General features: G+C 47.8%; 1 protein-coding gene across 7 annotated transcripts; it reads left to right on the top strand.

Moving 5' to 3' along the window:
• Nucleotides 1–212: 212 nt before the first annotated feature.
• On the top strand, nt 213–26,104 carry UTP25 (UTP25 small subunit processome component). 7 transcript variants are annotated; one of them, XM_003130420.7, is made up of 12 exons: nt 213–387; nt 1,164–1,203; nt 1,886–2,144; nt 3,958–4,128; nt 5,823–5,911; nt 8,350–8,760; nt 10,488–10,707; nt 13,862–14,064; nt 15,359–15,541; nt 15,674–15,786; nt 16,821–17,066; nt 25,524–26,104. In XM_003130420.7, the coding sequence occupies exons 1-12, from the start codon at nt 281–283 to the stop codon at nt 25,765–25,767; spliced, it is 2,286 nt and encodes a 761-aa protein (XP_003130468.7). In that variant the 5' UTR covers nt 213–280; the 3' UTR covers nt 25,768–26,104. The 7 variants fall into 7 exon arrangements, 6 of the variants coding, with proteins under 6 accessions (XP_003130468.7, XP_084834240.1, XP_084834241.1 ...); XR_014816606.1 differs by lacking the exon at nt 13,862–14,064; XM_084978114.1 differs by lacking the exon at nt 1,164–1,203.
• Nucleotides 26,105–26,505: the final 401 nt, after the last annotated feature.

Here is a 26,505-nt window from a genome sequence, read left to right as displayed (position 1 = left end):
TTGTACCCACCTGGGGAAGCCGAAGCCTGTCCGCCTTCCTTCTGGGGCTCAGAGAAAAGATGGGCGTGCGTACATGTGCTTCCAAAGAGCGTCGCCAGGGGGCGGAATGGAAACCAGGAAGTTTTAACGCCTGTCGTACAAGCGCGACGTAAAGCGGGCCTGCTTTATGGCACGCTGCTTCTGCCGTAAAGCGCTGCCGGCGAGCCCGCGTGGGTCGGTTGGCGAGATTACTTCCAGGTGAAAAGCGGGCCCCTTGGAAGGGGGCGAAGTTGTGATCGCCATGGGCAAACGCGGGAGCCGGAGCCAGAGCCAGCTGATCAACACTCTGACTAAGAAGCAGAAGAAGCATCTCCGCGATTTCGGCGAGGAGCATCCCTTCTACGACAGGTGGGAGGGGCGCGGCTGGGGCCAGGGCAGCCGGCGTCTTCTCCCGCTGGGAGCCCGCGTGCTTTTCGGCGCTCGGTCCGCGGGTCCCCGGGACGGGGACGGGGACGGGGACGGGGCAGCGGCAGCTCCCGCCGCTTCCTGCGCGCCCCGCGCCGGCCTTGGTCGGCTGGGAAGACTGGCGGCTTCCGCCTGAGATGCGGTTCTTCACGGGTCTAACTTTGAGCTGATAACTCTATGCTAGACCGCACGCCTCCTTATGGGGCTGGTTTTCTGAATTTGTGTGTGTGCGTGCTTTCCAAGGATTGGTCCCACACGTGGGACCTTCGACATCACCGATCAATTCAATGACAGTGACGGAACTGATGTCTCGGTAGTTGTGGGTTCCTCTGTAAGTGTCCAGACTCTCAGTTATGATCCTACTTTAGTGCTCATCCCACCACTTTAGGCCGCTTTATCAACAATTAGAGGGACTTGCTGGAAGTGGTGAACCCCGAAGACTTTTATTTGACAGTTTTCCCATTTTTTGGATGAGAGCCAGGTATTGTGTGACTGCTATTTGTCATGTGACCTTGTTAAACTTTTTTTTTTTTATCGATTATTTTCTATTTGGCACATTCGTACAATCCTCGTCCCAGTACCTACGGAGTTTTTACGTGACTGTAGTTATGATGTGTTTATAATGTCTGCCATGTTCACTTAAAGTCCTATCTTTAGACATTTTTATTAATTGCCGAATACTAGTAGTTAAGAGTTTAACATTGCCTATTTCTTCTCAGGGTTTCCAGAAAGGAAGCAAAACCACAGATTTGTCACCTGGTAATGCTTTATGCCTTCTTTATGATAACTGATTCTGGGTTGTTACTTTTAAGGTTCTATATAATAGTACAGTTTGCCTGCACTTGCGTTCTTTTCGATTTTAGATGTAAGCTTTTATTTTGGTAATGTTGCTTAGCTTTGAATGCAGATGTTGGTTAAAATGCCATTGTGATAACTAATACAGTACCCAAAGTTTGACGTTGTCGTGAGAGATTAGCTTGTTAGGACCTGTTAAGCAGAGGGCTCTTGGTGAGTCTTAAGAGGGGAATGCCTTGTTTGCTTAACATACAATAGCGTGCGAAGTCATCAAAGGTCTTATTACCACAAATGCAGAAAAAAACTACTGCATTTTTTGTTGCAATTTTTCCTCTTGCTCCTTTAAATGTGCCAAATATCTGACACATAGGTTAATACAGACAACCTAAGCTCTGTTTTTAGACTTTCTCCTTGTGCAAGATTAGCAATTCAAAGAAGATGAAGAGCTTCTAGAATCATAGCTAGATTAGCTATCAAATAAATTTGGTGCTAGGCTTGGTTGAATAGATAAGATTGCATATTTGCAGAGAAGCTAATTTTTATTTAGAAAAGTCTCAGCCTCTTGCACTGTGGGCCTGATGGTCGTCATGGAGTAGCAACGAGAACAATATGAATTTTGTTTTTAAAATCCCCATTTTCCTTTTAGTCAGAGAGTTCAGATTCTTCGAGTTCTGAAAGTGAAGCGGAGAGTGAACCAGAACAAGTTTCTGGTTATCACAGACTTCTCGCTACGTTAAAGAGTGTTTCCAAGGAGGAGGAGGAGGAGGAGGAGGAAGAGGAAGAAGAGGAAGAAGAGGAGGAAGAAGGCAGTGTTGTAGATGAGGCAGAAATGGATCTTGAAGAAGGTGATGGCGACGTGAGTGCGGAGGAAGACCTGGCAGCAGAGTCTGCAGACACGCGCGAGAGTGAGTGTCTTTGCTGGGCTCCTCTTTGCCAGGACCACAGACAGCTGGCCCCGTGGGCGCGGCACCCTGTCCTGCGTGAGCCGGGTGAAAACACACGGACCCAAAGCAGAGATTCTTAACCCTGCTGGGCTCGGTGATACCTTTGAGACTCTGATGAAAACCTAGGGCTCTCTGGCCAGAAAAATGCAGAAATGACATTTTTGCTTATGATTTCCAGGACTTCATCAATCCTAGTTCAAGTTCCCCTGATTGAGAGGAAAGAGAACATAATTCTGTTTTTGTGATGGTCTCAAATTTTTTAAAGAGATTATTGTTCCTCCCATAGGGAAACCAAGTTTACGGTAAGAGCGATACAATATACAAAACTTTTTAAGCAGCAGATTCGAATGGAATGGCTAGGTCTAAGGTGTTGAAGGGACATGAAGTGGTCCCACCATGCTGATGGGATACCTGAGGGAAGACCCCAGGGAAGCACTGGGACTGAAAAGCTTAAAGGACCATGTCACACCCAGACTTTTAAGTGACTTTTCACCTTTAGATCAACTTTATTGAGGTGTGATTTGCATACAGTAAAGTGTGACCATCTCAAGTATGTAATTTGATGAGTTTTGACAAATGTGTATATATTACCAGCACCAGGACAAAATGAAGAACCTTTCCAACACCTACAGAAATCTCTTCTGGTGCTTTTACAGCCGGTTTCCCAGGCCTGGCGTCAGGCAAGCACTGACCTGCTTTTTTCACTGTCGATGAGTTTTGCCTGTTCTGTCTAATTCATATGAATGGAAGTATACAGGAAGCACTCTTTTGTATCTGGCTTCTTGGCTTCTCATCCAATGTGATTCCTGTATTAGGAGTTTATTTCTTTTTATTATTGGAGTAGCATTCTATTGTCTGATTATACCCTGGTAACTTTTTATATTCTATTATCTAAATGCTGCTTTGCCTTTCTGAAATATAGAAAGTATTTTTTTTCTATACTTTAAGGTGTTACACACCGTTCTTAGTATTTTAATTCATCAGTTGCACTGGGATGAAAAAAAATCATAGCTTTAGACTTCAGGGGTTTTTGGTTTAACTTGGTTGGTTTTCCATTTTTCTTTCGTATTTTAGATTTTTAAAGATGAAAATTTGTTTTTTAGTTATAATAGTGGAGTATATTTTGTAAAAATTTAAGAGGATAGTGTAGTGTTCCTGTATCTGTCACCCTGAGATGAACACTTTAACATTTGATATAACCTTCTGAAGTACTTTTTATGACTCTGTGATTGACTGTGCGTGTGTACATGCATTCGTGTGTATGTGTCTAATGGTCTCATACAGTCCTGTAACTTACGTTCTCTGTCTTTTTGTTTTTGTTCCCCACCCTCTTTTCTTTTCTTTCTTTTTTTTTTTTTTTTTTTGGATCACACCCGGGGTATTTGGAAGTTCCTTGGATCGAATCTGAGCCACAGTTGCAATCTCAGCTGCAGCAATGCCAGATCCTTAACCCACTGCCATAGTGGGAACGCCTACTTTTTTCTCTTTAATAATATACGTGGACCTTTTCTCATGTAACTGGATTCACATTAGCTTAATCATGTAATATTCCACTGTAAATGATACGTGATAATAATTAATGCTGTTTCGAACATCCTTACATATATTAAATCAACAATCAGGCTTCATTTTGAAATGTAAGCCTTCCACCTGAATTTGCTTAAAAGTAAAGATGGCACTGTGCTAAGGAATTGCATTTTACTTGTCAACAGCAATGTAATTACGTAGTAATTCAGTAGTAAGTTATTTTATCAAATGTCTCTCGAAATTGCAGGGGGGCCCTTACCTGCTGACCCTGCAGGAAAAGATGGGCACGGGCTACCTGGCACATCACAGGAATCCCCCGAGGAGTTTACAGACGTGAAACACGAGTCACTCTTCAGCTTAGAAACCAATTTTCTTGAAGAGGAAAGTGGAGGCCACACTTCTCTGAACGCATCACAAGGTCAGAGCACAGTGTGCGTCGTTTGAATTCACCAGGGGCTCCGTGTGGGTGGCTGTGGGCTAGTACACCTTAAATCTCTTGTTACTGGAGTGAGCAGCAGCAAAAACAGCCAGATGATCAGCTAGATCTAGAGCTGGAGAGAAGTATTTCTCCAGGTGTTTTGTGTTTTCCAGTGGCTAGGGCGGGGTTGGGAGTGGCCGACTGTTGAGAACAGAGTTTCTGAGTGACAGCGGGGAAGGCCAGTTCCCCAGGTCTCATGTGTTGACACTTGGGGCCAGGGGAGGACTTCTGGTTTTCCTGCCCAAGCCGGGAAGGAAGGGAAGCGGAGGAGAGGACTGCGCCCTTTTCTGTCCGCCCTTCGCTTGTTCTTGCTGAGCGGAGCGGTCATTTCCCGTATATGTGGGACCCAGGCCTGGCTGCTCTGATCGATTCTTATTACTGGGGAGCACCTCAGAAGCCACAAAGCTCCACCCTGTCTCCCCCGTCTCTCTCGGCTTCTTGGCCATGCCCCTGGCCCCATGGCTGTCACTTGGACAAGGCCTGCACGTGGTAGGCTCAGGCAGGGCTCTGCTCTCTCTCGGGTGCCATTTCTCAGCCTGGGCTTGGGTGGGCAAGTCCTGTTGGTCTCATCCTGTGTCCTGACTGCCTTTTGTGGGCTCAGTGCCATTCTTCAACCAGCTCTGCCACTGGAGCTGAAATTTTAATCCACGTGGAGTTCTGTTGGCTATTCTGGAGAAGGAGAGGTGGAATTTGAGCATAAATCCCATTCTGAACCATGAAAACTTAAAAAACTCTGGAGGAATGATTAAGAAGCTTGACTCTCCTAAAGTTTCTCCGGTTGGTTCGCCTGGACCGATATTTTAGCACCCATAGTTCTTGTCTCCTCTGTGCACCCTTATCTTAGGTGTTGCTCGAAGGCGCAGTGAAATTTTACTGCTTGGACCCTTGAATGGGTTGTTTAACTTTGCTCTGCTGCTTAATGGGTGGGGCTGGGAGAGAGGATTGGGCGACCAGCGCAGACCCCCCCGGAGGGTAACCCTGAGTGCGTGTGCTGCTGTTCTGACCGTGTGTTCACCTCCGTCGGAGCACGTCTGTGTGTCTCTCAGTGCAAGTTAAAGTAGACTCGAGAGCGGCCCTCGGGGTCCTCGGTCTGGTTAGATGAGGTAGGACACGCGCATAGACGTGTCGGGGTAGATGGCGGGGGGGCGAGTGGGAGGTTGAGAGGAGAGTGATGACTGTGTGGAGGGGACCAGGGATGGCCTCTTAGTGGAGCCACCACTGTGTTTGACACAGGCTCCTGGAAAATAATTGTGTATTGTGAGTCCAACTGATACTGTTTGGACATACAGAAATGAGGTGAAGGAGAGGACAGAATTTTTAAATGAAACCCCCAGTGGCAGGAGTTCACAAATTGCATTGGGAGGTAGGTTAGAGCTGTATGCCGTAGTGCCCTGAATTGCACCCTGAGAAGGTTCTCCAGAGGTTTTGATCTGGGAAGTCATTGATTAAAGAATTACATAGGGAGATGAACCTGTCAGAAACGTGGAAGTGCTGGACTGGGATAAATCGTGGGTAAAATGGATGGGAAGAAGGATCATTTGTCATCATGAAGAATAGCATGTCATCCACGGGGAGAGACTGAAAATCTGTGCCATTTGCTCTAAGGGTTATAATAGTCTCTGTTTCTCAATTAGATCCATTTGTACAGCATGTGCACAAAGAACTGAAAGAAAAAGAAATCCAGGCTGTTGCCACAAATCCCAAAACTACTCATGAGCTAAAAGTAAGTGTTGTTTGGTCATCCCAGTCACAAATGGAGAAGAGCAGCGGTCTTGGATTTTAGTGGTCTGCTGGAATGTTTGATATCTGCCAGTGGCAGGTGGCCTGATGGGGAGCAGGATGGAGGGAGGCTGGAAGAGCCTGGGAGAGCGCAGGTGTGGTTAGAAAAGGCACTGAGAAGCCGGAGGGCGGGGCCGATAAGATCCTAGTGCTTTGGAGACGGGGGCGCCAGGGTGAGACCCGTGTTGGCAAGGGGCTGTCTCGTGACCTAAGGCAAGCCGTCTGCCTTTTCGATCTGCGCTATTCTCATCTGTTCGAGGGGGACGGTAACACCTACATCAAAGTAATTCCGTTTACTGGTGTTCGCAGAAAGTGTTGAGTGAAACGGGAGCTACTGCTGTTGATTTGTTTGAAATGTCTGAGATGGGTTCACAGCTAAGTTACTCGGGTGTGGAGCAGTTTTTGCTGGTGCTTGTTTTGCATCACTGATTTTTTTTTTTTTTTGGTCTTTTCTGGGGCCACAGCCACGGCATATGGACATTCCCAGGCTAGGGGTCGAGTCGGAGCTGTAGCCGCCTTCCTACACCACAGCTCACGGCAACACTGGATCCTTAACCCACTGAGCAAGGCCAGGGATCCAACCTGCAACCTCATGGTTCCTAGTCGGATTTGATAACCACCGCGCCACGACGGGAACTCCGCATCACTGATGTTATGAAGAGTTGCCATCCTTGTTTCACTGAAATTCTTACTGAGATAATTATTACAGATGGAATTGTAGGAAATAATACAAAAATAGCCCATGTGCCCTTTGTCCAGTTGCCTCCAGTGGTAACATCTTGCAAAATATGGTACAATATTGTAGCTCGGGAATTTCCATTGATAGAACCTACCTGTCTTATTCAGAGTTCCTCAGGTTTGCTGTGTTATTTCTATTTGTCCCGTTGTATCATATCTGCAGGTGCCCCTGTCCGGCACAGTCACCACACAGAGCGTTCCCAGCACCGTGGAGATCCCCGCTGCTCCCTGGCGCTGCTTTATAGCCACACCACCTCTATCTCCTCATTCCAGCCCCTGATACCACTGCTCTCTTCTCCATTTCCGTAACTTTGTTTCAAAAATAACGTATAGGAGCTCCCACTGTGGTGCAGTAGATTCAGAATCTGACTGTAGCAGCTTAGGTTGCTGCAGAGGCGTGGGTTCAATCCCTGGCCCAGCGCAGTGGCTTTAAGGATCCAGTGTTGCCACAGCTGTGGCTCAGAATTGATTGTTGGCCTGGGAACTTTCATATGCCACAGGTGAGGCTATAAAAAAAGTATTATATTAAAGGTAGGCTGTAAAAAAAGTGTTATACAAATAAGATCATACAGATTTGACTTTTTTCACTCAGCATGACTCCCTGGAGATTCATCTCAGTTGTTGGCATATATCCAAGAGTTAATTCTTTCTTAATGCTGAAGTCATCCTTTCTTTATTGCTGAATTAGGCAGTTTTGTTACAGTACAACAATTCCCAAACTGGTATTTTACAAAACATTACTCTTTAGGAGCCTCATAGGATGTCTCAAAAACAGACACCCCCACCCACCAAAAACCCCTCGTTGCATGCCCAAGTAAAGTTTTGGAAGACTCTGGGTTAAGTGGAGTAGAACAGAGTTCTCATTACAGGACTCAGCAGGACCCTTAGGGTCTAATGTGCACGTGACTCTCCCTGAGCAGGACCAGGTTTTGTGGTGTTGACCAAAGTTATTTGACCACTGAGCCCCCTTTCTTTGTCTGGAATAAATTTGACTCCCTACAGCGTGGTCCACAGCTCATTTGGTGACCCACTGATAGTGAAAAGCACACACGGGTTTTAAAGGCAGAAACCTTGGCCTCTAGCAAGTCCCTGTGTGGCACAGTGGGTGAGGGATCTGGCATTGCTGCAGCTGTAGCCCAGGTCACAACTGAGGCAAGGGTGCAGTCCCTGGCCTGGGAACTTCCACATGCCATGGATGCAGCCAAAACAAGAAACAAGAAACCTTGGGCTCTAGCTTAATTCTCTCCTAATTCGTCTGCATCTCAGCATTTCCTAAACGGCAAGAAAAGCATTACAGAGTTTACCTGGTAAGGTTGTTGTGAGCACTAAATGGGAGGATGGTGAAAGGCCTTTGGTAAAAACCATACAGTAGTTCGTGACTGTGAGGTACTACGATTCTTTTCTTTTCTTTTCTTTTAGGGCCGCACCCAAGCCATATGGAAGTTGGCAGGCTAGGGGTGAAATTGGAGCTGCAGCTGCCAGCCGACACCACAGCCCAGCCACACTGGATCCTTAACCCACTGAGCAAGACCAGGGATTGAACTCACGTCCTCATGGATACTAGTCGGGCTCATTAGCACTGAGCCACAACTGGAACTCTCTGTAATTCGTTTCTAACCTGGCTCTTGATTATCTCTCCCCCAGTGGCCCATCCTGGGCCAGCTTGTCTTTTCATCCAAGTTTCAGAAGTTGGAAACCTTTAAACCTCCAAAGGACATTGACTTAAAGTCGCTTCATCTCCAGAAGCCTCTGGAATCCACCTGGACCAAGACCAACAGCCAGTTCCTCTCAGGTTCCCAAAAATCAGGCAGCCCTTTCACACCCCTCCAGAAAGAGCTCTTCTTAATTATGAATTCTTACCGGGACCTGTTCTACCCCGAAAGGACCGCCCTGAAGAACGGGGAAGAGATCCGCCACGTGTACTGCCTGCATGCGATAAATCACGTCCTCAAAGCCAATGCCCAGGTGCTTGGCAACAACAGCAGACGCCGAAGCCAGAAACTTGGGGTGGGTGACGATGATGACTTCAGGGACCAGGGGCTGACAAGGCCCAAGGTGAGTGGCAGCAAGAGAACTTTGCCCTCAGGGAGGCTCTAAGGTGATACCAGGTAGGTCCTGGCCCTCAGCAGGCACTCAGGGGTTTTAGTGGTTGGAATAATGAATGAATCCCCAGGAGCATGTTACGTGGGCCAGGTAATACCAGAGCAGGGCCGCCTGCAGTTCAGTGGACTGTTTGTAACAGTGGATCTAACTGGAAACTTGCAGAGGAGATACCCCCAGTGATAGCTCTCCTTAAAGATAAATCCTGACCCTGCATGAGCAGCACTCCACTGTAACGCTGCCTCCCCCCAGGGTGGAGGAGCCTTTTACTCAATCCCTGCACGTTACACCTGTGGACAGAGACCCAGATGGGTAGAGGGCCTTGCTCAGGAGAACCAGGGAGAGAGTAGCAGAGACAGGCCTAAACCAAGGATTCCCTTCACCAAGCCACATGAATACATACACCTTGGAAAATAAAAATCCCTGTTTTTCAGTTGTATGATTAAAGTGATGCTTGAAGTGATGATTACATTTCTATGGGCTTATAAGCCAAAGCTCCAGTGGACGGGGGGCTTAGATTGAAAATGTCCTTTTCGTGATGTCACGGGCTGGATCCTGAGCCTTCCGTCCCCACCCCCAGCCTGTGGCCCTTAGCCCGTGTCTTTCTATATTGAAGAAGCCTCGTCTTAGATTGTTCTCGTGGGGCGTCATAGCATCTGAAGGTTTGACCTCTGATGTGCCTCTTAGAGGTTTCTAGGTCCAACCCTTTTGTTTGGTAGTTGGGGAAACTGAAGCCTGGACACGTACTCGGTGTCTCAGCTGGGACAGTAACTGGCCTGCTTCAGAATCAGTCCATTGCACTTCACTGAGCCAGACTCAGTCAAGGCACCCCTCGGCCTCTGCTGGATGCCTTTCTGGAAACTACCTGAGAATCTCGAACGTGAGGATAACGAGCTTAGCCGTTTCCATTTAGAATTGCCAAACAGAGGAAGAGGCACGTTGCCTGCGAAGCACGTTTAGACTGTGGTGAATTGCCTGATCTGACTCGGGTTATTGCCATTGATTCAGTTCTTCACGAACAGGTAGACATTAATCATTTACAAAGTAGCTTCGGCGGGGGGGGAGGCCTTTTGTTTGTATCTTTCCTCAACAGTTTTACAACATGAAGCATTTTTGGAGATGTTTAGGAAACTGAGTCCTCCATGTCCTATGAAATGACCTTATTTCAGAAGTGCTTTAGCATCATTTCTGAAAAATGTCCTAGAAAAGTAATGAGGCATCAGTCCTTGTCCTTTCTGGCTTTATTTGTTCTCTGCTTATCGCATGTAATTCATTTCTTTATTCAGCATATTCCTTGGGTCTTATGGATCAAAATACTGTACTGAGTTCTCTGGAAGACGGAAATGAGTAATAGTTTTGGTCCTCAAAGAGCTTTGTGCGTTTATGTCCTTGAGTTCTTGGTAGGGGACGCCCCTGGTAGAGGCATTGGCTTATCTTAAAAGGTATTTCCACCTCTGCATGAGAACTGCCTCCAGAGGAGCCATGAGACTGAGGCCCGTAGGGCACGGTGCTGTGGGCGGCATGAAAGGAGCTCAGTCTTCGGTGCTGAGCCACATGCTGTGTAGAAGGGCGATGTGGACGTGGCCCCGGCCAGGGGCTGTGGAGCAGAGGGCTCCTTGGCCAGCTCACCTGGAGCTGCTTCCTTGCCCGCCCTCCACGGCCGCCCATCTCTCCCTCTGCAGGTGCTGATAGTGGTGCCCTTCCGGGAAGCTGCCCTGCGGGTGGTGCAGCTCTTCATCAGCCTCCTTGAGGGCGACAGCAAGAAGCAAATAATTGTAAGCAACAAAAAGAGGTTTAATGGAGAGTATGGCTCAGATCCGGAGGAGAGACCACCCAACCTGAAGAGGCCTGAGGATTATGAAGCTGTGTTTGTTGGCAACATCGACGACCACTTCAGAATCGGTAACTCCTCCTTGTCAGAACTGAGACCCCGAAGCACTGAGGTTGAGGTTCCCACAGCTGGAGGCCGGGAATTGGGCGTTCTTTCAGAGGGTCCCTGCCGGAACCAGGGTGCCTTCGAGACGTCTTGTTGCCAGGGGAGAGTTTCGCCTGGCTGACGGGCTGGAGCGTCTCTGAAGGCACGTGTGAAAGGCACGTGCACATTGGTAGCAGGTGTCTCGGCACACCCAGAGCTGGTGGCTTCTAGTCAGTGCTGCAGGGGTTCTTGGGGAGTTGGAGGTGATAGGGCTGGACGGGCCAGTCTGAGGAAGATGAGTCAACTGGAGCGTCTGTGCTGAGTGGCAGATTTTACTCCCACCTGCCATGTGAAGTGCCACTCCACCTGACACCTACTGACCCTGCTCAGCTTTTCGCACTTTCGCTTCATTCAGCTCCCATGTGCTTGGTGGGTTGTACGTTGATAAAGTTCTTGGAAAATGGGTATTAGTTACATATGCTCATTCACCAAACATTTATTAAGCATCTGCTGTTTACCAGGCACTGTTAAGCTGGGGATGTAAAATTCGAAGATACGATTCCTACTGTTAAGGAGTCCAGCCTAAAGGCAAATCAGACAGTATGGGATGAGATGTGCTATGATCCGAGGATGCAGTGGGTGTTCTTTTTTTGCTTTTTAGGGCCAAACTGGCAGCATATGGAAATTCCCAGACTAGGGGTTGAATCAGAGCTGCAGCTGCCGGCGTATGCCATAGCCACAGCAACTTGGGATCCGAGCCGTGTCTTTGACCTACACCACAGCTCACTGCAATGCTGGCTGCTTAACCCACTGAGCGAGGCCAAGAATGGAACCCGCATCCTCGTGGATACTAGTCGGGTTCTTAACCCACTGAACCCCAGTGGGAACTCCACGCAGTGGGTGTTTAAAGCAAATATCCTTGCTCAAAATGGGCACAGAATGGTTAGGGAAAGCCTGCTGATAGGGGTACCATCATCACTAAATTGAAACCTGGATGGGATTTAGCCAGTTACAAAATGGGGTGACCAGAGCAGGGGAGAGTTCGGACAGGAAACTGCATGTGTAGAGGCCTCAGTGTGAATAAACGGGCGTGACTGAAGACTCGGGGGCTTTAGCATGGCTGGGGTGTACAGCACAAGGAGATGAGGGCTGGCGTTTAGTTTTGAACACCTGTGGGTAGTCAGCAAGCAGCTGATGGCTCAGTCTTTGTTTTGTTTCTGTTTTTATGGCTGCACCCAAAGCATATGGAAGTTCTCTGGCCAGGGGTCAAATCCCAGCCACAGTTGTGACCAATGCCACAGTTGTGGCGACACCAGATCCTTAATCCATTGCACTGGGCTAGGGATGGAACCCTTGCCCCTGGCAGTGATCTGAGCCACTACAGTCAGATTCTTAACCCACTGCGCCATAGCAGGAATTCCCTTTTTGGGGTGTGGTGGGGGGGACTGCACTTGAGGCATATAGAAGTTCCCAGGCTAGGGGTTGAATCAGAGCTACAGCTGCTGGCCTACACCACAGCCACAGCAACGCCAGATCCTTAACCCACTGATCAAGGCTAGGGATCGAACCCACAAGCTTATGGTTCCTAGTTGGATTCGCTAGCCACTGAGCCATGGTGGAACTCCCTGTTTACTTTATCTCGGGAAGTTTTGTCCTTCCTCATCTTCTCCATCTACTTTGTGCACCCTCCAGCCCCACCTCCCTTCTGGCAGTCACCAGGCTGTCAGGTCCCTTAAACTGTCTTCTTTCTTCGTTTATGGCCACACCTGAGGCATGTGGAAGTTCCCAGGCCAGGGATTGAACCTGAGCCACAGCAGTGACAATGCCAAGTCCTTAACCAAGGAACTCCCTGTCCCCATTTTTTTTAAAATGTATTTTTCTCTTTGTCGTTCTGTTAGGGTGATTTCTTCTCCCAGTCACTGATCCATTCTTGTATATCATCTAGTCAGCTGTTGATTCCCTGTAGTGTATTTTTCGGCTCAGTTATATACTTCAGGTCTGTAAGTTCTACTTATTACTTTCTTATATTCTCTCTCTCTCTTTTTTTGGCCATACCTGTGGCACGTGGAACTTGCCAGGCCAGGGATAGAACCCACGCCACAGTAATGACAACACCAGCCCCTCCACCTGCTGAACCACCAGGGAGCTCCTGTCTCTTTCTTGAGTTCCTCACTGTGTTCATTCATTCCTCTCCTGAGTTTGGCGAGCATCTTTATGACCGTGTCTTTGAAATCTTTAGCGGATAAAGTACTTATCTCTGTCTCGTTTTTCTTTTCTGGAGTTTTATCTTGTTCCTTCTCTTTGGAGCGTGATCCCCTGCTTTCTTATGTTGCTTAACTCTCTGTTGCTGTGTTGGGCAGAACAGCTGACTCTCCCTGTCTGGAAGGAATGGTCCTGGGTGGGAGACGAACTGTATTGTTTAACCTTCCCCTAGTTCTTGGTTGTCTCTCGAATTGACTCTCTGCTTGTTTCGGTCCCATGACGTCCCGAAAGAAATTCCCCCACCCCACCCCCCTCTGCCCTGAGCCTCGTGCTGGAGGGGTATCCCCTGTCATCGGCTTAACGTGCCACTCAGTTGGTAACTGAGAGCTAACAGTGACCTTGGCAAGAGTCGTATCAGTGGCATCCTGAGAATCGGAGGCACATTGCAGTGCACTGAGGAGTGAGTGGGAGATTTTAAAGCAGAGGTAATTTTCTGGAAGGTGTACTGGTGAAGCAGAGGAAGAGTGTGGGAGCTAGGAGGGACCCCAGGTGCAGGGGAGGGTGGTGATGAGTTTTTTAATAATTAAAGCAGTTCGAGGGAGTTCCCATCGTGGTGCAGTGGAAACGAATCCGACTAGGAACCATGAGGTTACGGGTTCGATCCCTGGCCTCGCTCAGTGGGTTAAGGATCCGGCATTGCTGTGAGCTGTGGTGTAGGTCGCCGACACGGCTGTGACTGTGGCCGGCAGCAACAGCTCCAATTTCCAATTTGATCCCTAGCGTGGGAACCTCCATATGCCTCGGGTGTGGCCCTAAAGAGACAAAAAAAAAAGTGTGGGCACAGTTGTATGCGAAGGGGGAAGATGGACGGGTGAGGGGGGGGAACCTGGAGAGGTGGAAGCTAATGGCTTGATGGTGACTAACGACGCGTGTGCACAGGAGTGGCCATACTGCAGAGGAGCATCCGCCTTTACGCCCCCTTCTACTCTTCCGACATCCTCATCGCCTCCCCTCTGGGCCTGAGGACCATCCTTGGTGGAGAAGGAGAGAAGAAGAGAGATTTTGACTTTCTGTCTTCTATTGAGCTTCTCATCATTGACCAAGCTGACATTTACCTGATGCAGAACTGGGAGCATGTCCTGGTAAAGCCGCTTGTTTACATTTAGAGACAAAAAGCTCAGGCGTTTTGAGTCCTAAGGGTGAGGGCCGTATTAAAACTCAGTTAGTTTGAAATCAGGGAAATATTCCACATTTTCCAATTTGAAAAGGGAAGCTTTTGTCCCCTTTTCTACCCACAGATTAGTCAATTTAAGTATCCAAAAAGATAGAAATTCTCGTCAGTGTTTTCAGACCTCCAGAAAAGATTTCTTCATCTTAAAGGTTGCTTCTGCAAATAGACTGCTTTAGTGACGGCTGGTTGGTTGGTTGGTTGGTTGGCTGAAACTCTTCCTCACCAGGAATGTCTTTGAAATAATTCCTCCTACAGTTAACGCTCATTCCCTTCAGTGGAGAGCGGAAAGCAAGGCATCGATCTCTTAATATGTGATGTTTGCAGAGAAGTGTAAGATGTCTTTGTCCCCCACTGTAATCTGAGCTGTAATATCTTTCCCTTCTCCACCTACTCTGCAGTGTTTTTGGGTCTAGGATTGAAAAACGGTGCTTTGGAACAATCCCTGTTGCAGAACTATAGGTTTGCTTTTTAAGGCATATGAGAACCTACCTTTCCTACAACTTCAGGGCTTGGAGGAAGCGTGGAACAAATGAAGCAGATAATTTCTTTATAAACTAGGGGATAAATGGGAGTTCCCTCATGGCCTAAGCGGGTTGGGGTTCTGGTGTTGTCACAGCTGGCTTGGGTTGCTGCTGTGTCGTGAGTTTGATCCCTGGCCCAGGAACTTCTGCATGCTGTTGGCGTGGCCAAAAACAAAGCAGGGAATAAATTTATAGTACTTGTTAGCCTTCAGTACAAGGTAAAAATACAATTAAAATAGAAGAGGTGTGTCGCTGCTTGAGTCGGTTTTTTTTTTGAGGAAAAGGCATGGTGGTAGCTCTGGGAAAATCCCCTGATGTTTTAGGAGCCGGGTCGTGGAAGGACAGCAGGTCTGTTTTCTGTGTCCTTTCCCCTCTTGTCCACGTCTGGAACTGGGGAGCCTGTAGAGTGACCAGGGTGACATTTCAGAAGTTCCTGGAAAAGAAATATTTCTATACATCTTGATCCTTTTGGAAAGTCCATGAGGTAGCAGCCGGTTTGAACTTTTCTCTTGCGGAGTGTTCGCCTGGTTATAGGCAAGTCACATGCTCATCTGAGTGTCAGTTTTCTTGTTGTAATTTGGGAGGCGATGGTACCTACTTCGTGGGATTAAGTAAGACGATAGACTCAGCAGATACTTAGCAGTGCTTCACAAATGTTAACAGTAGTGTTATTTCTGCTCGAAGCATTTGATGAACCACATGAACCTCCTGCCCTTGGACTCACACGGGGTGGACTTTTCTCGAGTGCGGATGTGGAGCCTCAATAACTGGTCCAAGTACTATCGCCAGACGCTGCTGTTTGGGGCCCTGCAGGATGCCCAGATCAACTCCGTGTTCAACAAGTACTGCGTCAATGCCCAGGGCCAGGTGGGCGCTCCTTATTCCTCCGAATCTTCGTGAAGCATCAAGTCTCGTGGGTGGTGAGGCAGAAGGAGAGGATAGCCCTGGGGCAGCAACAGGGGTGGCTCACCCCCTCATGTTCTCCTTGCCTCCTGGCAGGTGGCCGTGAGGAACGTCCCGGTGACAGGCTCTATCAGCCACGTCCTGGTGCAGCTCCCCCACGTCTTCCAGAGGATGGAGGCCCAAGACCTCGCTTCCGTGATTGATGCCAGGTACCCGTCCCTGCCTGGTCCCATCGGACCCCTGGGGGCCACAGAGAGGGAGTTGACATCTCTAAAATTGGATTCCATGTTGGCTTTGTTGATTCCATTTATCCAAAATGGCAATAATGGAACCAGTCATGCCATTGACGGAGGAGGACACCGAAGCCCAGAGAAGTGGTGCCCTGTCCCGGTTCTTCCTGCTGGTTCGTGGTGGGATGGGTCAGTCCGGGGTTCTTCCCTAGACGGGGATTTTAAATTACATTATGCGGAGTTCCCATCGTGGTGCAGTGGTTAACGAATCCGACTAGGAACCATGAGATTGCGGGTTCGATCCCTGGCCTTGCTTAGTGGGTTAAGGATCCAGTGTTGCTGTGAGCTGTGGTGTAGGTCGCAGATGCGGCTCAGATCCCACGTTGCTGTGGCTCTGGCGTAGGCCGGTGGCTACATCTCCGATTCGACCCCTAGCCTGGGAACCTCCGTATGCCGCAGGAGAGGCCCTAGAAAAGGAAAAAAGACAATAAAATAAAAATAAAATAAAATGGTGTTTTAAAATAAATAAAATAAATTACATTATACTGCTTAATGCTCAGTCCTCCCATGTCCGCAGCTTAATTGTAAGCACTTCGAGGCAGGAACTGTTCTTCTGATTCTCGGTTTCTTTCCCCTGTCTGCTCACTGTGTCCAGTCAGCGAAGCCAGGGCAGCAGAATGCTGCTTAGCCTGTGGTGGGTGCTCAGTAATTATTTGTTGACTGACCGACCCCGAGTGAACGAACGGGCGGAGGATGGGATCTCAGCCGTGCGAAAGATTCCCTGGGCTCTGTGGGCGGCGCGTGTCTCCTCTGTGACCATAGTGCTCGCGGCGCTTTTGATGTGCTTCGTGCAGGTTATGCCCTCGTCATCTCCGTGCCGCGGGCCAGGCCACACTGTCTTCTCTGGGAGGGCAGATGGGGCAGGAGGTTGTGACTTGCCCGGGGTCGCGCAGCCAGCGGTGAGCTGCCGGCTCCGTGAGTCCGCTGACCTACCCTCTGTCCTCCCCGACCAGGTTTGCCTTTTTCGTGAACAAGGTCCTGCCTCAGTACCGGGATGCGGTCATGTCTCACACGCTTCTCTACGTCCCCTCCTACTTCGACTTTGTGCGCCTCCGAAATTACTTCAAGAAGGAGGAGCTGAGCTTCACTCACATCTGCGAGTACACCCAGCGGCCCGCCGTCTCCAGGGCCAGACACTTCTTTCGTCAAGGAGAGAAGCAGTTCCTGCTGCTCACAGAGCGCTTCCACTTCTACAAGAGGTAATGGGGGGCCGCGTCCCCGCGTCCCGGCTGGAGGGCCTGCTGAGCGCCCCCTGGGCCGGGCCGTGGCCAAGGCCCTCCCTCCCTCCCTGCGCCTCCTGCAGAGAAGCCCAAGGGTTTGGGGGCTGGACAGGCTTTTCTTGATCCGTTGGTTGGTGGTCTCCCCAAATGGGCGTTTAGGCTGGCGAAGGTGGCGGAACGAATGAGTGGCTGTAGCGTAATCGTGTGCCTTTGGGGTGGGTCCCTACTCGGGGTTCTTCCCGCAGCTGTGGGTGTGGCCTCAAGAAGGACGTTGCAGAGGTGAGCAGCTCCCGGCGGCTTTGGGCATGCCGGCACCAGAGCTGAGGGCCTTTGTGAGGTGGAGGGAGACGCGCCCTTTGGCCAGAAGAGAAATTCAGGAGCGGGGGTTGACTGTGGACATGCCGGGGAAAGGAGCCCTCAAGAGCGGGCCCCACCCCCTTCCCATCTCTCTGGATCAGAAAGGGTTGCGTAGGAGAGGGGGAGCCTGTCGTGGAAGCCCAGAGAAAACGCCGGGGACTGTGCGGTCTGTGGCGAAGCAGTGTTCAGAAAGTTCTCGTCTGTCCTGAGGCCCTGCGCACGGCTTAACTGCCTCACCAGGGAGAACTGGGACTAAGGGGCCTCCCATGCAAGAAGCCAAAGGGCTGGAGGCTTAGAGTCGGGTGTGTAAGGGCTTCAGCTTTCCTATCGTGTGACTTTGACAAAGTAAGTTGGATTGGCCTTTTCTTTCCTTTTTTTTTTTTTTTTTTTTTCTAAATTCTAATTAGACTTTTGGTGATATTGAGCCTTCTGTTACTGTCTGGGTTAGTTGCAGCTCTTTTTGCCCCCAGAGCTTGGTTGTTTTATTGTTTTGCTAATTCTCTCTGCTGTCAAATGGAAAAACCCCTTTTAAGCCCTTATGCAGAGAGAGATGGAAATTGCATCCTGTAACCTTTTCTGATGCACAATAATGCCCAGTGAATTTAAGTTCTGACTTCACTGTTTTACTAATCCTCAATCATGTACTAATGAGAGGCATGTTTTCTCAGAGAATCCCTAACATCTAAGCCAGAAATTTTTTAAGCTTTGGAGCATATGAGATGATGCGCTTTGACAATTGCATTTCTTGCATCGCATGCGGATGTTACGATGGCATCTCCTTCCCAGGGTGGGGAGGGAGGGATCCCCTCCCTCCAGGGCCCAGCAGGCTCGCACGACGTGGCCCCTTCGGGTATTCTGCTCCTAGGGGATCTGCGCTTGGAGAGTTGAGGGGTGACCGCATTTGTGTTTGCTGAGCTTCGTCCTTGGCTACCTAGACGAAGCTCTTTGGCCCAAGAGCATGAATGAATGCCTGCTTGCCGGTGTCACTGTTTGCTTTGTCCCAGTGAGCTGTTTGCATTCACAGTGGAGAGTGGGATTTGGGGGAGTTGCGTTCAGCGGCTCTTAAGAGCCCTTAGTTTTCCAAAAGCTTGACACACCAAAGCAAGCCCTTTAAATGAAGTGGGTGGTTGGAAAGTGTCCCAGGGGCATCGTCTGTGGCAAGTGTGGACTAAGCCGGAATGAGGACTGCTCGTGCGCAGCAGCTTCCTAAGGAGCGGGCGTGAGGTCGGAGAGCCTTTCCCTTAAGTAGCACCGTGGTCTCCGTCTTACACTGTTCATTTAGTCACTGTTTTGCCCCCAGAGGCACTGTAAGAACAAACCTAACACGTGCCATTTACACGCCGGACCAGGTTAGGGGTGTTCAAGGTGAATGGAAACAATCTGCCACTGCCAGTTCTCTCAGGCTTCCCGTCCCCATGGCATTGATGGGTGTTTTGATCTGTGATGCCTCTGTGGTTTCATTTTCACTTGACCTTGGGAAAAGTACATGTATTTTATTTTTTTAACGATTTTTGTTTTTTTCCATTATAGCTGGTTTACAATGTTCTGTCAGTTTTGGTGTATTTTAAACTTCAGTGTTCAACTCTAAAATTCTGTATTTATATTCTCTGTTCAAGTAGTCAGTGTTAGAAATATTACAGTTCATTTGTGAACTAGCAGAATTTTCACCTTGAAGATTTGTTTTCTTTGGGGGAGGTGAAACCAGTACAATCTTCGGCTGGGCTGAGCCTTTGGTCGGGATGGCCCTCCCCTGAGCACTGCCACTGGGTTAGCACAGCAAGGCGGATTCGCAGCCAGGGGTAAGCGGAAACTCCAGGGCTGGGGTGTCTGGAGTTGGGAAAAGCCGAGGGATGTGTCTGAGGGTCCCTGCTCCCGTGAGCACCCCTGTTACAGCAGCAGCAGACCTTTAAAGAAGACATCTGGAGTGGCCTCAGTGAAGAGTCCTGTCAGGGTGTTAGGCCACCTCTGTAGGGGTCCCTGAAGACGCAAAGCACAAGCAAGAGAGGAGGACGGCGGGGGAAGGGCGCTGAGGGTGCTGGGGAGTCGGTACTAACGGCCCCTCCATAGAGGCGCTGGTCCCACTCCCTTTGCAGGAGATGCCTCGTCTCCGCTGTGGACAGATTGGTACTAAGAGAGATTTTCTTGGTTTTGAAATACAGTTTGTATTGGAGTTGGTTTTGTTGTTTTGCTTTATAAATACTCTGATTATAAGAGCACTACACCATTACAGAGAACTTGGAAAATCTAGGTAAAAATAATGGACCCACCCATAATCTGACAACAATATTTTGTCATTATGCACATTTCCCCCAAATAATCATTATAGCTGTTTTCTCCCACTAATCCAGGAGTTAGTCAAGAATTATACAGTGCATGTGATTAGTATGTTTCTTTAGTCTATTTTAATAATAACAGTTCCCGAGCAGAGGTACTTTTGCTCCCCAAGGGGCATTTTGAAATATCTAGAAGACATTTTTGGTTGTCAGAGCTGGAAGGTTATTCTCGTAGTTTAGTGGTTCAAGTGGGTCAAGGCCGGGATGCTGCCGACCGTCCTCCAGTGCACGGGATGGCTCCTACAAAAAAGAATTGCCTGGCCTAAAATGTTAGCAGTGCCAAGCTTAAGAAACCCCGATCTAGGCTCTTCCTTTTGTTCCTTTTCATGATACTGACATTTTTTGAAGAGTCCCATCTGGTTTTCTATAGAATGTCCCATAGTCTAGATTTGTCTGACTGTTTTCTTGTTATTTAGACCAGTGTTCCCAAACTTGGCTCTGTCATTAGAATCCCCTTGGGGGTTTTTAAAAATCCAAATGTCCGGGTCATACCCCAGCCTCAATTAAATCATGGTGTCTGGGAATGGAGACCAATTATAGGTATTTTTAAAAACAAATTGTATTTCCCGTTGTGGTTCTGCAGATTAAGAACCTGACCAGTATCCATGAGGATTCAGGTTTGATCCCTGGTTTTGCACAGTAGGGTAAGAATCCGGAGTTGCTGCAAGCTGCAGTGTAGGCCCAAGCAGGTGAGGCTCAGGTCCCAGGTTGCTCTGGTATAGGCCACAGCTCTAGCTCCAGCTCCAGCTCAACCCCTAGCCCTGGAACTCATATGCTGCATGTGTGCCCCTACCCACTTCCTCCCCCCCCCCCCAAAATAGGTGATTCATTCAGAAACAAAGTGTGGGGACCACAGATTTAAACTTTTCAAAAAAATTTTTTTATTACTCAATGAATTTATTACATTTCTAGTTCTACAATGATCATCACAATCCAATTTTATAGGATTTCCATCCCACACCCCCAGTGCATTCCCCCACCCCCCAAACTGTCTCCTTTGGAAACCGTAAGTTTTTCAAAGTCTGTGAGTCAGTATCTGCTCTGCAAAAAAGTTCATTGTGTCCTTTTTTCAGATTCCACATGTCAGTGAAAGCATTTGATGTTGGTGTCTCATTGACTGACTGACCTCACTTAGCATGATAGTTTCTAGGTCCATCCATGTTGCTAAAAATACCGGTATTTTGTTCCTTTTAATGGCTGAGTAATATTCCATTGTGTTTATGTACATCTTGATCCACTCCTCTGTTGATGGACATTTAGGTTGTTTCCATGTCTTGGCTATTGCAAATAGTGCTGGGATGAACATCGGAGTGCATGTGTCTTTGTGAGTCGTGGTTTTCTCTGGATAGATGCCCAGAAGTGGGATTGCTGGATCAAATGGTAGTTCTCTGAGGAATCTCCATACTGCTTTCCACAGTGGTTGCATCAATTTACAATCCCACCAACAGTGTAATAGGGTTCCTTTTTCTCCACACCCTCCCCAGCAGTTATTGTTTGTAGACTTTTTTTTTTTTTTTTTTTTTTTTTTTGGTCTTTTTGCTATTTCTTGGGCCACTCCCGAGGCATATGGAGGTTCCCAGGCTAGGGGTCCAATCGGAGCTGTAGCCACCAGCCTATGCCAGAGCCACAGCAACGCAGGATCCGAGCCGCGTCTGCAACCTACACCACAGCTCACGGCAACGCCGGATCGTTAACCCACTGAGCAAGTGCAGGGACCGAACACCGCAACCTCATGGTTCCTAGTCGGATTCGTTAACCACTGCGGGAACTCCTGTTTGTAGACTTTTTGATGATGGCTATTCTGGCTGGTGTAAGGTGGTACCTCATCGTGGTTTTGATTTGCATTTCTCTAGTAATGAGTGATGTTGAGCATCTTTTCATGTGTTTTTCGGCCATCTGTATGTCTTCTTTGGAGAACTGTCTGTCTAGATCTTCTGCCCATTTTTGATGGGTTGTTTGTTTTTTTGGTATTGAGCTACAGAAAGTGTTTATAAATTTTAGAGATTAATCCCTTGTCATTCGATTCATTTGCAAAGATTTTCTCCCTTCTGTGGGTTATGTTTTCGTTTTGTTTAGGGTTTCCTTTGCCATGCAGAAACTTTTAAGTTTAATTAAGTCCCATTTGTTTATTTTTGTTGTTACTGTCATTCCTCTAAGAGGTGGATCTGAGAAATTGTTGTCGTTTATGTCAGAGTGTGTTTGGCCTGTGTTTTCCTCTAAAAGTTTTATAGTGTCTGGTCTTATATCTAGGTCTTTAATCTATTTTGAGTTTATTTTTGTGTATGGTGTTAGGGAGTGTTCTAATTTCATTCTTTTACATGTGGCTGTCCAGTTTTCCCACCATGACTTACTGAAGAAGCTGTCTTTTCTCCATTGTATATTCTTGCCTCCTTTGTCATAGATTAGTTGACTGTAGGTGTGTGGGTTGAATTCTGGGCTTTCTATCCTGTTCCACTGATCTATATTTCTGTCTTTGTGCCAGTACCATATGGTTTTGATGACTGTTGCTTTGTAGTATGGTCTGAAGTCCTGGAGCCTGATGCGTCTAGCTCCATTTTTCTTTTTCGGGACATCTTTGGCTATTCTGGGTCTTTTGTGCTTCCAAACAAACTTTATAATATTTTGTTTGAGTTCTGTGGAAAATGTCCTTGGTAATTCGATAGGGATTGCATTGACTCTGTAGATTGCCTTGGGTAATATAGTCATTTTGATAATATTAACTCTTCCAATCCAAAAACATGGTATGTCTTTCCATCTATTTGTGTCATCTTTGATTTCTTTCATCAGTGTCTTATAGTTTTCAGAGCACAGGTCTTTTGTGTCTTTAGGTAGATTTACTCCTAGGTATTTGATTCTGTTGGATGCAATGGTAAATGGAATTGTTTCCCTAATTTCTCTTTCTGATCTTTCATTGTTAGTATATAGACATGCTGTTGATTTCTGTGTATTGATTTTGTATCCTGCGACTTTGCCAAATTCACTAATGAGCTCTTTAACAGTTTTCTGATAGAGTCTTTAGGATTCTCTAGGTATAGTATCATGTCATCTGCAAATACTGATAGTTTTCCTTCTTCCTTTCCAAGTTAAAGTTTTTTTTTTTTTTTTTATAAGAATTCTACATAGAGGACGTGGTGTACTTCCCACGGCATCGCCTTGAGGGGCACAGGGTGTCATTTTGTCCCATATTTGATGATGCTAAATGTAATCACGTGGTCAGGTGGGTCTGCTAAATCTCTACATTGTAAAGATACCCTTTCTGTAGAGTTAATAAGTGATCTGTGAGGTATATATATATGTATCCCTTTTTTAATGGTTACGTCATGTTACAGTGTATGGTTGTATCATTGACCCAGTTTCCTTTTGACGGGCATAGATGTTAGTTGTTGTTTTCTGCTGGTATATGCAGTAATGCCAAGAGATCCATAGGCATAACCGCTGGCGTAGTTGCCTGGGTATTTCCTTAGGATAAATTTGGAAAGGAAAACTTGTTGGTTCAGAAGCTGTACACAATTTAAAATTTACTCTGTGTTGCCACTGTCTGCTCCCTTGCATCTCCTCTCCCCCCGCCTAATACGCACAGTAATGTATACTGCATTGGCCCATTTCTGTAAAACCCTTGTTGCCGCCAGTGACTGGATAGTCAAAATGATACCTCAGGGTTTTGATGTCTTTTTCTTGCTTTTCTGTGTTTTTTTTGTAATTGTCAGTTGAATGTAGCGCCCGAATAAATAGTTGCCTGGGCACACCTCTCTTGTCAGGCCACTAGATTTCTGAATCTAGCCTGGATTTGGTTGTTACCATAGTTACCCTCTGTGCACCACAGACTGCCAGCTCCTCTAGCAGACAGTGGCTCAGGGTGGAGCCCTGTGCCGGAGGGTCTTGTCTCAGGGTCCTCTCTCAGCTTCCATCCAGCCCGACTCTGTGCTGGGGGAGGGCTGCCCTTGCCCATTCCTCCCTGCAGGGCTGGAGGTGGTGCAAGGTTCTCCCACTTCAGTGCGGTCGTGGGCAGGTTCTGTCCCTTCTGGGCTTTGGAGCTGGGGCTGTCTTGGGCTTCCTGCACCACTTCCCCCATGCAGCCACCTCTGCTTGTTTGGTGAGGGGTCTTGGTGGTGCCACCTTCCTTCCAAAGGAAGATTCGGTCGGCAATGGGCTGACGCTCATCCTGGCTCCCTAGAGCTGGTTGCACATCTCTTCCAACTCCAGTTTCAGCAGTGTGGCCTTGGTAGCACGGAATTGGCAATGGCGAAGTATTTTCACCACAGAAATCGGCAGAGGCTTGGAGTCAGCACCTTCCCTTCCCCACTGAGAGCCAATTGTGAAACAGCTGCGCACCTTTGGATCGGTTCAGCCGGTCGCCTTGTGACACCAGCTGTCTAAGCTCAAGAAGAGGAATGCCATATTGTCGATTAGCTTTGTCTTGCTGGTGTGGGAGCAGGATTCTCTTGAGTTTTCTATTTACTAAGCAGAAGTGGAACTCAGTGTTGGTTTTTGTTTTGTTTTGATAACTGCTGAGGCAGAACTGAGTCTATACAACTTCGTTAGCTGTTTGAATTCCTCCTTCACGGAAAGGGGATGTGGAAAGCTGGAGCAAGTAGTGGATTGCAGTTACATTTTGGAAGAGGAGGGTCTCCAGAGCGATCAGGATGAGCCATGGGATAATCCTCGTGAATAAAATAGAATTCCCAAGGGAATCTAACATCAAGCAGTACATGAGAAAGTCCAACAGGGAAAACCTGGGAGTTCCCGTCGTGGTGCAGTGGTTCACAAATCCAACTAGGAACCATGAGGTTGCGGGTTCGATCCCTGCCCTTGCTCAGTGGGTTAACGATCTGGCTTTGCGGTGAGCTGTGGTGTAGGTCGCAGATGCGGCTCGGATCCCAAGTTGCTGTGGCTCTGGCGTAGGCCGGTGGCTACAGCTCCCATTCGACCCCTAGCCTGGGAACCTCCATATGCCGCGGGAGCGGCCCAGAAATGGCAAAAAGACAAAAAACAAACCAAAAAAAACCAAACCAAAACAAACAAAAAAAATCTGAGCCTTGTCAATGTATAAAATCTGTTTCGGCTGGAGTCCCAGAGGGAATGGTTGACCTCAGTCTGAACCATGAGGCAAGTCCCTAGGGTCTGTAACCCTCACCCCACCCCCACTGTGCCCCCCAGTGCAGCAGGGGAAGAAGCAGGAAAGCTGTTGAAACTAATTGCTTTGCCATGATGCCTAATGGATCCTCAGGCAGGATTTTGTAAGTGAATGAACTTGGGACATCTGCCACGAAGTTAACATGTCTCCAAAATGACAAGAAAAGACTGCTCAGAGTACATTTACAGTTTATGCGGTTTATTTTCTGCACTGGGTCTGACCTCATCTCCATTATGAGAACATTGTTATGTCTGATTATTATAAGGAAAATGTGAAATCGGAAGAGCCTGCTTTTAAAGTGTTCTGCCACAGATTTTCAGTCTCAGTCTGCTGTTCTTCCCCCTCTACTTCAGTCTGCTCAGAGTAGACGCAAGAAACGCAGATTCATTTTATCATCCTCTTAAGCCAGACACGAGGAATTCAAACATGTTGTCCCAAAAGTGAGTCTTTGCGGCTGGAATCAGAGTTACCTTTTGGTCTGTCTGTCATTTGTACGTTAGCTTCCTCCTCGAGCATGAGGCAGCAAAAGTGACTGGGTCCCCGTAAAACTCGAGAGTGACTTTTCTGTGAATTTTTTCATGTAGACAGAGCCTCTCTTTCTCCTTCTGACAGATACACAATCAAAGGCATCAGGAACCTGATTTTCTATGAACTGCCAACGTATCCCCACTTCTACAGTGAGGTCTGTAACATGCTCAGAGCCACCACCAGCGGGGAGGAAGCCGCCTGGACCTGCACTGTCCTCTACTCCAAGTACGACGCCCAGAGGCTGGCTGCTGTGGTTGGCGTGGAGCGGGCTGCGCAGATGCTGCGGTCCGAGAAGAGCGTCCACCTCTTCATTACTGGGGAGAGATGAGAGTTGGGCAGCGGGCGGCCGGGCGGCCGTGATACATGATGCTGGATTCTGTGCCCCTCGGGCCCGATGCTGGTCACTTATCCCAAGGGCTGCTCTGAGGAAGGAGCAGCAGGCAGCGTCCTACAGACACTTCTTCCTTTTCAGATGATAGAGCCCTGAAACGTTCAGTGTCAGCCACATTTTGGTTAAAGCGCATCTTTCAGAGGTCAGGAAAGAGCTGATGGGACTCCGAGAAGTTAGTAGAGGAATCTTCCACTTGTGAATCATTTTGTAAGCCATACATTCTTGTACCGTGATTTCACTTCTAATTTATTACACTTGGTGAATTCTTCAGGTTTGCCTGTTTCCGTTTGACACTTTCTTATGGCGAGGCATGCATTTCTTTGCATGTGAGAAGCGGTTCTGAGAAAGTGGAAGACTTCTTGCTGCTGAATATCATGTTCATTTTGGATCACACAGGTTTTGTAATTTTTTCCCCAGCCAAACTTCAAAACCTTAAATATTCTATTTTAATTCAACCTAGAAAAGTACATTTAATCACTGATCTTTTTAAAACTCATAATGAATGTTTTAGTTAAAGTATATACTTAAAAATCACATTATTGAAAGTAACATTAGGAGTTCCCATTGCGTGGCTCAGTGGTTAACGAATCTGACTGGGAACCATGAGCTTGTGGGTTCAATCCCTGGCCTTGCTCAGTGGGTTAGGGATCTGGCGTTGTCATGAGCCGTGGTGTA

The sequence above is a fragment of the Sus scrofa genome, chromosome 9 (assembly GCF_054392235.1).
Source record: "Sus scrofa isolate SSC_HxYL_T2T_F1_AM1 chromosome 9, Sscrofa_HxYL_maternal_Yorkshire_Landrace_v2.0, whole genome shotgun sequence".
Classification (NCBI taxonomy): Eukaryota; Metazoa; Chordata; class Mammalia; order Artiodactyla; family Suidae; genus Sus; species Sus scrofa.
Note: the sequence above shows the minus strand (reverse complement) of the source record. Positions and strands in the feature narration are given on the sequence as shown.

Excerpts from the sequence above, each read along its gene's own strand:
- UTP25 (XM_003130420.7), top strand. The coding sequence starts at position 281 with ATGGGCAAACGCGGGAGCCGGAGCCAGAGCCAGCTGATCAACACTCTG. Across the intron at positions 388-1,163 it reads GAGCATCCCTTCTACGACAG|GGTTTCCAGAAAGGAAGCAA; the intron begins GTGGGAGGGGCG and ends ATTTCTTCTCAG. Across the intron at positions 15,787-16,820 it reads GCTTCCGTGATTGATGCCAG|GTTTGCCTTTTTCGTGAACA; the intron begins GTACCCGTCCCT and ends CTCCCCGACCAG.